Genomic DNA, 11,243 nt, shown 5'->3' on the forward strand with positions numbered 1-11,243 from the left:
ATAAAGGTTTCATTCTTCACCTTTCATGTAAATTTCACAGAAAACTTGTGGTCTGCCCTACAGAGAGCCTTAGGGCTGCAGAGAAACCATGAGCCTGAGACTTTATGGCAGCTTTTGCATTCGGCGCTGTCTTATTATAAGAGAAAGAGATAACTAGTGATGTTTTTGCTCTCTAATAGAATATAAAGATCAGAGTAAGAAATATATTCCAGAAGTCATGAGTATATTCCAAAAGTATCATCATGAGTGGCTTATAAAATGACAAAGATTAAAATAATAAGCATTAGAAAAAAATAAAGCACATCAAAGATAATCCTGTTATAATGCAAAAGAAAGTGAAAGTGAAGTCGCTCAGTCATGTCTGACTCTGCGACCCCATGGACTGTAGCCTACCAGGCTCCTCTGTCCATGGCATTTTCCAGACAAGAGTACTGGAGTGGGTTGCCATTTCCTTCTCCAGGAGATCTTCCCAACCCAGGGATTGAACCTGGGTTTTCCGCGTTCTAGGCAGATGCTTTACCATCTGAGTCACCAGGGAAGTCCATATTATAATGCAAAGAGAGCTTAAATTGAAGCTTAGAGGAGGTTGGAGTTTCTGATCCATGTAGGTATTTCTGTTACAGTCCAACCAACTACATAATAAGACGGACATCTTTGTATGCTAGTCTTGACGTTTTTAGTAGAAATCCCAGAACTAGATTTACTAAATTTTTAGCAAATCTAAAAAATTAGATTTTCAGGTTATTACTATTATGAAACTATTCTAAAAGCATGATTAACTTATTAACCTCACTGAATTGACAGTAAGATACTATGAGATAGGTACTGTTATTATCTCCATTTTTCAAATGACAAAATGCAGGTAAGGAGGCTGGTGACTTGCTCTGTGTCTTGACAGCTAGTAAGGAAGCAGAAGAGGCAGGGGTGAGATGCAGCCAGAGCCTACACTGCTGCTGTATAGAACTAGAAATGTATTTGAAAAAAATTCCTGAAAGTTTGATTTTTAAATTAGTGACCAAAATGAATAAGCAAATATCTCACACTTAAATATCTCAGAATATTTAAAGCTGTCAGGTTATACGTAGCATGTGCTCAGTGTCCATGTGCATTCAATGCAGTACAGCAGCTAAAAGGCAAGTGACTGAAAAGGGCTGCTTTTTCCTGCTCACAGTGTAGTTAGCAATCTATAATCTGCTATATTTATACTCGTAAGAGGTTTCTTTTACATTTTTGTTTCTTTTTTTGCGTGTGTCTGTGTATTTGTGTGCTTAGGGTTGATGGTGCATGTTGACAAAAGAATTACTCTGGCCACTTTCAAACAACATTTAGAGCCCTTTGTTGGAGTTCTGTCCTCTCACTTCAAGGTCTTTCGCGTGTACGCCAGCAATCAAGAGTTTGAGAGCGTCCGGCTGAATGAGACACTTTCATCGTTTTCAGATGACAATAAGGTTGATAAAAATAATTCTGCATAATTAGAGTCTGTTACACTACTTCCAAGTAAGATGAAATAGATAGACCCTAAAAGGATTATTTAGTGATTATTGGGTTTTTTTGTTATTGTTTTCTCCATTCATCTAACAAACATTTGTTAAATGTTAACTGTGTGTCAGTTACTATTCTAGGCATTGGGGAATCAGAAGTAAAAGATACACCTGTTCTCAAACAGCCCAGAATCTAGAGAATTGGGGGGAGAATCCTAAACAGTTGGGGTGAGAATGGGTAGTTTATTCTACTGAGACAGCACATCTTTTAAAAAGTGTGTTTAATTTGTAGATTACAATTAGACTGGGAAGAGCACTTAAAAAAGGAGAATACAGAGTTAAAGTGTACCAGCTTCTAGTCAATGAACAAGAGGTAAGTAACATGCTTACAAGCAATGTAAGGTCACTTTGGGTATTAAAAACATGCAGTGTACAGATTTTATTACTAGACATTTCTTTTTATCTCTCTAAAGAAGGAAAGGGCTTTCCTGGTGGCTCAAACGGTAGAGAATCCACCGGCAATGCAGGAGACCTGGGTTCGATCCCTGGGTTGGGAAGATCCCCTGGAGGAGGGCATGGCAACCCACTCCAGTATTTTTGCCTGGAGAATCCCCATGAACAGAGGAACCTGGCAGGTTACAGTCTAAGGGGTTGCAAAGAGTCGGACACGACTGAGCAGCTAAGCACAGCACAACACACAGAAGGAATATTTCTTTTTAGGGAATGTTTCAGTTGTGCAGGCCATACTGTCTCTGTTGCAGCCACTCTGTGCTGCCATTATAGCACAGAAACAGACATAGGCCATACATAAGCCAACAGCAGTGACTTCCTTCCAGTAACATGTCCCTCAGAAAAACAGGCACCAGATCGTGGCCCTCAGACCATTTTTGTCATTCCTCTGATCTAAAGTGTTGATACAAATGCTGGATACAAATGCTGGAATGGCATACATTTTCTGCTTTTTAAAAGTGGATTTGTTCATGCTTATTTTCTGGGAATGATTGTATAATGATACAGAAGGATGGCAGCTGACCTGTAGAGTATATACTTTTTTAGTTCAGAGAGTATTTTTTAACTAGCATTATATTTAGTGCCTCTTTGTTCTCTGAGTGCTTACAAATATTAACTCCTTTAATCCTCATCAGTTAACTCTATTATAAAAGTACTATTTTTCCCACTATATAGGTTAAGAAACATAGGCGCAGAGAAGTTAAGTAACATTGCCCAAGTTCATACTGCTTTTAAATGGTGGATTAAGAATCTAAACAGACTATGTTCTAGGGGAGTAATAAAATATTCCTGTGATATTTAAAATGGTTATAAATACCCAGAAGAATAAGACAAAGACACTATTTTTAAGACATTTATAGCATCTCAATGAAGACCTAGACAGATGTGAAAAACAGCAAATTAAGCGGGTAATGTTTTCATAAAATGCCTTCATTTGTTCAACAAATATTTTATTAGGCATCAGTTATATCTCTTACGTGTGATTCATTACACTCATTTTGACTTATCTTTTTTTGAGTTTGGGGTTTGTGGATTCTGTATCTTTTGAGACAATTAATAGATGTATTTGAAAAATTAGCATTCATTTCCCTCATGTTACTCTATAAAGGTGATGATCATTGTATTACAAGAAGAGAAATATGAATGTGTTATCATATCTCATCTTCACAATGATCCTGAGGAAGATACTGTCCCCAGTTTACAGATGAGACAACTGAGATACAGAAATGTTAAGTAAACTTGCTCAAGATAACAGAGTTAGCAAGTAATGGAGCCAAGATTTAAATATAGGAAGACAGACTCCTAAACCCAGTCCAGTAATTGTCACACTGTAAAGTACAAATAAAATGTTTTGTTGATCCTCATTTTAATGTGTGATTCAGGGTGTAATTGTTTATCTTTATATTTCTAGCCATGCAAGTTTCTGCTAGATGCTGTTTTTGCTAAAGGAATGACTGTACGGCAATCAAAAGAGGAGTTAATTCCTCAGCTCAGGGAGCAGTGTGGATTAGAGCTCAGTATTGACAGGTAAAGTAAAATTAGTGTCGTCCCGTTTGAAGACAGACAGTGTGGTCAGTTGACATGGATTGGCATGATCTTCTAAAACGAAGAATTTTAAATTCCTGTACTGTTCAGAATTTTGTACTGTAGATTAATATGATAGAACTAAGCAAAATTATTTAGGAATTGGTATGAGCTTCCTTTGCAGGACACTCAATTTGATGTCTTGAGATCATTTCATTGTTATTTTTCCAAAATTTTAATGAATAACCGCTTGACTTTTGTATTTGAACGTTTCATTTTTTCCTTGATGTCAGATTCATGTTACTTTTTTTAAGTTAAGAATTTCAGAGTATAGTAGTTTAAAATATCTTATCACATTTGTAGGTTTCGTCTAAGGAAAAAAACATGGAAGAATCCTGGCACTGTCTTTTTGGATTATCATATTTATGAAGAAGATATTAATATTTCCAGCAACTGGGAGGTGTTCCTTGAAGTTCTTGATGGTATTTTCATTATTTTTGTGGAGAAATATCAGAAGTTCTCTAGAAGTAATAGAAGCCTGTAGCTTTTCTCAAATAATGAGCTGCTTCTATCTTTTCTCTGGGCCCCATTTGCCTTTTAAATATTTCTTCTTTTCTCTAATTTTAAGAATATGAATTCCTCCTTTCAGGGAAGTTGCAATTTCAAAGTTGTATTTTTAGTACTTTTTACTGAAAGTAAAAATTTCTTAGCCGTGTTTGTTTTTCAGTCTCTTTTTTCAGGGAAGTTGCAGTTTCAGGGTGCATTTTTAGTACTTTTTACTGAAAGTAAAAATTTCTTAACCATGTTTGTTTTTTAGTATCTTTTTTCATTTTGGCTTATTTACTTTGAGGATGTGCTATTAATTTTTCAGAAATTTTGAGAACAATATTAGTTTTCTAGGCTATCACAATGTACCACAGACTGGGTGGCTTAAACAACAGAAATATATTTTCTCACAGTTTTGGAGGCTGGCCATCTGAGATCAGGATGCTGTCAGTGTTGGTCCCTTCTGTTGGCGGTGAGGGGGAGTCTGCTGCACGCCTCTCTCCCGGTGGTGGTTTGTTGGCAGCCTCGTGTTCTGGCTTGTAGAGAGATGCCTTGACAATGTCCTGATCTCTGCCTTCACGTGCACACAGTGTGCGCCATGCAGGTGCTCCTGTCTGTGTCCCAGTCTCCTGTATTACAAGGACACTAGTCATATTGGATTAGTACCCACCTTAATTGACCTCATCTTAGCTTGATTACTATTGTAAATTCCAAATAAGGTCACAGTCTGAGATACTGAAGTTCAGGAGTCCAGCATGTTTCAATGGGGGACACAGTTCAGCCCATGTAACTGTGTAACAGTGACCTAGAAGAGCAATGTGTATTATCAGTTATTCCTTCTCTGAGTATCTGGGGCCTTACAGAGTAATCCCTGTGTCTGGGTAGGCCAAGAAGAGATGAAGGACATAGAGGTCACCCTTGTTAGGAAAGAATATATATTGGCGGAGATGAATTAGCCAGAATATGTCACTGAATGGTGGACCCTTGCATCAGTATCATTTCAGTATATATCTTAGCATCAAAGTACTTGAGTAAGATTTAAGTCATGTGATTAAATCGAAGAAACATTGGCCTGTAATTTGCCAGACATTCTGACGCATGGTGCTGCAACAATGAATAAAGGTTGCCCTCGAGATGCACAGTGTATGGGAAAACCAGAACTACACACCTGTCATTCCAAAATGATAGGTGCTAAGAAACACATCAGTGCAATTGGCTCTTCTGTATATAAAGAGAAAGGTGACACTTGAGCTGGGTTTTGAAGAATCAGCAAGTTTAGGAGTAAAAGAGAAGGATTAATGATAGCTTGAATGAAAAAAGAAGATAAAATGAAGGCTGTTTGATGATGATTTTAGATTGTGGGATGGTAGGAGCCAACAGAAGGACAAAGATGAGAGGTCCAAAGATGAGAGTAGTTGGGAGAGCAGTGTCCAGCAAGACTCACAAGAGAGTGAAATTAGGAGTCCTGGTGGAAGGAGAGCTTGTGGGGTTACGAATTATCTTCTGAGACTGGAAGGGGAAAGAGAGAGTATTTTATTCTGAAAAACTCCTTGGGATAACTAGTTTCTTTTATGCCTACTTTTTAAGAACAATGCTTGAGGGAAATCTTTCTGTTTTCGAGGCAATATAAGAAAAGGCATATTACGAATCTTGAGAGCAAATAGAATGATGGCCTACTCTTGCATATTCTTAGGGGTGGAGAAGATGAAATCCATGTCACAACTTGCAGTTTTGTCAAGACGGTGGAGGCCTTCAGAGATGAAGTTGGATCCCTTCCAGGAGGTTGTGTTGGAAAGCAGTAGTGTTGATGAGTTGCGAGATAAGGTAAACTCATTTTAAACAAAATGAACTAACATACATTTTTCTCTGTGTTGCATAAGAGAGACCCTACGAAGTGAGTGCCAGACACGGATGCGGCAGCCTTTCTGTTTCAGTCGTACCTGTGCCACATGGCCATTGTTTCTTAGGGCTGCTGATGCTTTGAAAAATTATGTTGACTTCTGGCCATCCAGAAGTGAGCCCCCGCTTTCTATTACTTGGATCAAGTTTGCCCTAAGTAATTAGGATTAGAGTTACTAGAGTAAATTGCTATATATATTTAAAAAACCAGATGAAGTATAATTAAATAGAGAATCCAGCTGAAGGTTAGGGTTAGCAAAGGTGAGAATCCTAAGGATCCCTGGAGAAAGGTACTAGGACAGTTGGCATTTTGGGAAAAAATGTATTTCCATATCTCACACCAAAAAATTCTAAATGTATTAAATTTATATTTTAAAATATAGTAAAATGATAAATGTTCTAGATGAATATATTGAAAATAAGTTTATAATCCCATAGAGGGAAAAGTATTTTTGAGTATAATACCAAAAGCCAGAAAAGGAAAGATAGGCAATATAAAAGTTAAATCTTCTGCACACCACCCCCTCAAAAAATTTTTTTAAAGCAACGCATAAACAAAACTAAAAGAAAGGGGAAAACATATGAAACATATGTGAGACATATCCAAATTTAAAAGGCGATACAAATTAATAAACTGGACAGTGTAATTTTAAAATAAGCAAAGAACATGAATAGGCAATTCATAGAACAAGAAATACAAGTTAAAACAATAACAGCAGCAAAAAAAAAAATTAAAAATAGAAGACAATAATAGCATTTTTTTACCTCTTAAATAATAATGAAGATTTAGAAAACAAAAATATCTAGAGCAACAGTCCCCAACCTTTTTGGCACCAGGGACCATTTTCATGAAAGGTGATTTTTCTTTGAACCAGGCAGGGTGGGGGAGGAGGGTGGCTTGGGAATAATCCAAGCACATTACGCTTATTATTCACTTTATTATTATTACATCAGCTCCACCTCAGATCATCAGGCATTAGATCCTGGAAGTTGGGGACCTAGAGTCGTCATGGTTTGGGTAAAACAGGCAATATCATAGACCTTCAATAAGTGATTAAATTGACATAAGTTTTTCAGGGTTCAGCTTGGCATTGTTTATAAACATTTCACATGTGCAGTTGCACATCTAAGAATTCAGTAAAAAGAAATTTGTAGAGATATGCAAGGAAATATATAGAGTATTACATATTATATAGAATTGTAACTGGGAAAACCTAAAAACATGCTCAATGTCCATCAATTGGAAATAAAATGGTATATTTTTCAACTGGTGAAGAGAATGAGGTTACTCTGTATCCTGTTTTTTATAGGTTATATAAAGTTATCATATAGATATATTTCATAGATACAGCTTTATGTATTTTATAAACTTGTGTATAGTTTATATATGCATAGGAAAAGGTCTGGAAGGAATATATTAATACTAAATTGATATTTTGAGACATGGTACTTGCAGGTGGACTGGGGAGACAGTTCTACTTCCTGCTTTCAAAAAACTTTACATGTTACTTCTTTGGAAAATCAAACATGTTACTTCTTTGGAAAAAATCAAAACTATTTCTGTGTTTACAAGGTGAAAGGAAAATTACTTGTTTCAGCAAACTTAGTTTTTAGGTGAGCTCATGTAAAATGTTTCCTCTTACAGCTTTATGAAATCAGTGGAATTCCTTTAGAAGATATTGAGTTTGCCAAGGTAAGACCCTGAGAATGTTTAAATCTGGGTATTAATGCTAAGTAAACATGGCCAACGGTGACATTCATTCATTCATTCTTTTTTCCTTAGGGTAGAGGAACTTTTCCCTGCGATATTTCTGTCCTGGATATTCATCAGGATTTGGACTGGAATCCCAAAGTTTCTACCCTGAATGTCTGGCCTCTTTATATCTGTGATGATGGTGCAGTCATATTTTATAGGTAACATTCACAATGTTTTGGTTACCACATTTTTGTTGTACATCTTATTTTTCATAAACAGCTTTATGATTGTTACGATATAGAATAGCCCTGACCAATAGAAATACAATACAAGCCATATATTGCATTTTAAAATTTCTAGTTAGCCACATTTTAAAATGTAGAAAGGTAACATTATTTTAATAAGTATTTCTAACCCACTATATCCAAAATATCATTATGACATGTAAACAATATAAAAAGCATTTCTAAGATATTTTGCATAATTTTCCTTGTAGTCTTAGAAATATTATGTGTTTATTACATTTGCCACCCATCTAAATTTGGATCATACATACTTCAATAGACACACATGGCTAGTGGCTACCGGATCTGTCATTCTATATAGAGAGAGGAAAAAGTGTAGTCATTGGAGCCTGGCAGGTATGTATTCAAATTTAGCTTCGTTATTTATTTACCTAGGTCCTCATCTGTAAAATGGCATCAGTCATGTCAGCCTTGCAGGATTTTATGAGAATTTGAAATACTGCATTTAAAAAAACTGGCCTAATGGCTGTTATAAGTAGATGTTCAATAAATGATAGCCATTATTATACTAATAGTAACATGGAAATTATTCTATGCCATTTTTAGAAGTGAGTGCTGTGTTAACATAATAAACACATTAGAAATCTAGGACATCTTAGAATAAGTTATATAACTTAAGTGGTGACAATCAGATTTAATTTTCTCATTGAGGAGCATTATAGCTTTTAAACATAAATTAAAAGAGGCAGATGGCTGTACTGGTCTAACGTGTCATTAATATTTTAAATGTAGGGATAGAACAGAAGAATTAATGGAGTTGACAGATGAGCAGAGAAATGAACTGATGAAAAAAGAAAGCAGTCGACTCCAGAAAACAGGACATCGTGTAACATACTCACCTCGGAAAGAGAAAGCACTAAAAATTTACCTGGATGGAGCACCAAATAAAGATCTAACTCAAGACTGACTCTGCTAGTGTAGCATTTTCCCTGGGGGATTTGGTTTTAATTAGACGGTTCACTGCTGCTGTGTAGTGCCAGGATGGCCGGACATGGTTAGGGGGTAACCCAGTGACACCAGCACTGATTGGATGGCCCTTCACCAATCAGAAGCTCAGTGCCCAGTGGGCCGCTGTTTTGACTTGGAATCATGTTGTGCACTATAGTCAAATGTACTGTAAAGTGAAAAGGGATGTGCAAAAAAACAGAAAGCGAAACCTGCTACTAGAAAAGTGGGAAGGGGAATGAGTAAACTTCTTTTCTTGCGGACAGATGTGCACATAGCCGCTAGTAAAACCAGCCTCAAACAGGATGCTCATAGCTTAATAATAAAAGCTGTGCAAAGGCCATGAATGAATGAATTTTCTGTTTATTTCACTGATACACACATTACCTCATTGACAATTCAGAAGTAAATGCAACGTGTGTTGACTCTTGGAAAGCAGCAAAAACAGGAGCTGAAGAAAGAAAATCTTAGAACCAGCCATAACCCAGTAAAGAATCGTGAAGTTGTGTTTTTATTTTTTTCATTTTTGGCAAAGTATTAAGAACATTATTCTACAACATCAAAACATTTCCCTAGACCGCTCCCAGCAGGTGGCAGCTCAAATTGCTGCAATGTTGTAATTATAACTGATTGTACGTAAGTTATGGATGTAGAGAATTCGTTTCACTCGTTCATTCAGCATGTAAATAAAATTGATCCTGTTGAGTTACCATAATTGCAGTTCAGCTATTTCCCATGGTCATTCCTTTTACACATCACTCATGATGTACATTTGTGTACATGGAGAGGTATAGCAGTCTATGTAAACGTAACCCTCAGTGAGCATCCTCAGCACTGGGTCCCATACGATTGGATTTGCCCTTGTTAATGAGGTTTTTCTGTTCAGTGGCTTCAGTTTTTTTCCTTTTGTACATTTATTTTTGAAGTTTTACTTCAAGTTTGAATCTTCTAAAACCTTGTAAGTCCCAGTTTAATTTTTGGAGTTGACACGTAGTTACATGTAGTTTAACTTTGGGGAAACGTCTTAACATCGTGTTGAATAAACTTGCTAGGAAGTCAGGTCATGGCACAGGCTAATACAGTCACCATGATTTCATTGCAGAGTCTGTTAGAATCAGCAAGTTTGCTAAATACAGCTATTTAATGAACACAATTCTACGTCAATTTTGAAAATGCCATCTAATTTATAAAAATCAATAAAAAGGTTTTGGTAAAACTTTTTCATGCCGGATGCTGTTTACAAAAATGAACATGCCAATAAAACATTTGTTCATTCTGTGGTGTTATTTTAGTCATTAAACTTTTGTGGATGAAGAATCTGGGTTCAGAAGAGATTTGTTTTCTTTCAGTATAACATTTTGTAACATTGAATAGTTAATTCTGTGATAATGTATGTTTACAGTAAAGTTCTCGTAAGAGAGATGAAAAGATGTTAATATTTAACTTTGGAGGATCCTGTCAATATTTCAAAATCAAAAATTTACCCTTTTTTCCCTTTTAAGAAAGAATTAAAAAATAGTGTTAACAAAGGTTGGTTGCAGTTTGAATATAATGATTGAGAATTCCATGATATCTTAAAAGTCTCCACAAGGGGGAGAAAAAAATCTTTTCTAAGGTATTTTTGTGGCTAATTTTTATTCCATATAGACTGTGTAGCATTCTGCTAAATTGAATGGCAGTACTATTCTGGATTTGCATTAGTAGACTTGATGGTATTTTCAGAGGAAAAACATTAAGCATTTGTAACAAGTTGTCTTTCAGATCACTTAGATTTTCTGGTGTAACATGATGGCTACTTGGTTCTGGTACAGGCCTGCTTACCTGGGATACAGGGGTTAGTAAATGTGGTTTCTGCTTTCAGGGACTGACTGTGGAACAGAGTGAGACCGATCTGTTAACAAAATGGGTTTGGGGCCTTGTTTGGTTTGGTGTTCCTGTAAGAGTAAATAGTAAACTTTGCATACTGCTCCTCGTCCTGTGCCTTCTACCCGTGTTTTGTTTGTTTTGTGTTTGCTGCTTCTAATTGCAGGCATATTACAAACACCAAGAGTAAAGAAAATGTGTATTTCATTATAGAAAAGAAAAAGCTTTTTGCTCTTCAGTGCCATGTTGCACTTTAAAAATCTCAGTAGAAAAGGATGGTGATTTCAAACTGATTTGTGGCAATGGAAGCAGTATTTCCGGTGAAGAGATTCATGTGTCAGCCTTCCTCAGAGAATCAAGTAAGCACCTCTAAGCCAAGGGACAGTGGAACCTGGTGATCACTCATCTGCTGAATCTTCTGAGGCTGTGGCAGGCCACATACAATCAAGTGTGACCCTGCCCGCCATGGCGTAC

General features: G+C 36.4%; 1 protein-coding gene across 6 annotated transcripts in view; it reads left to right on the top strand.

Moving 5' to 3' along the window:
* USP47 (ubiquitin specific peptidase 47) overlaps nucleotides 1–10,223 on the top strand; it is a 103,431-nt gene extending 93,208 nt beyond the window's left edge. For all 6 annotated transcript variants that reach the window (XM_044929528.1, XM_006055229.4, XM_025266655.2 and 3 more), the window contains 8 exons: nucleotides 1,273–1,448; nucleotides 1,774–1,854; nucleotides 3,403–3,518; nucleotides 3,879–3,997; nucleotides 5,755–5,885; nucleotides 7,606–7,653; nucleotides 7,744–7,874; nucleotides 8,694–10,223. In XM_044929528.1, coding sequence (XP_044785463.1) covers nucleotides 1,273–1,448; nucleotides 1,774–1,854; nucleotides 3,403–3,518; nucleotides 3,879–3,997; nucleotides 5,755–5,885; nucleotides 7,606–7,653; nucleotides 7,744–7,874; nucleotides 8,694–8,868 — 977 coding nt within the window. In that variant the 3' untranslated portion in view covers nucleotides 8,869–10,223. The remainder of the gene's footprint in view (nucleotides 1–1,272; nucleotides 1,449–1,773; nucleotides 1,855–3,402; nucleotides 3,519–3,878; nucleotides 3,998–5,754; nucleotides 5,886–7,605; nucleotides 7,654–7,743; nucleotides 7,875–8,693) is intronic.
* The last annotated feature ends 1,020 nt before the right edge of the window (nucleotides 10,224–11,243 follow it).

This window comes from Bubalus bubalis, chromosome 16 (genome assembly GCF_019923935.1).
Source record: "Bubalus bubalis isolate 160015118507 breed Murrah chromosome 16, NDDB_SH_1, whole genome shotgun sequence".
Classification (NCBI taxonomy): domain Eukaryota; kingdom Metazoa; phylum Chordata; class Mammalia; order Artiodactyla; family Bovidae; genus Bubalus; species Bubalus bubalis.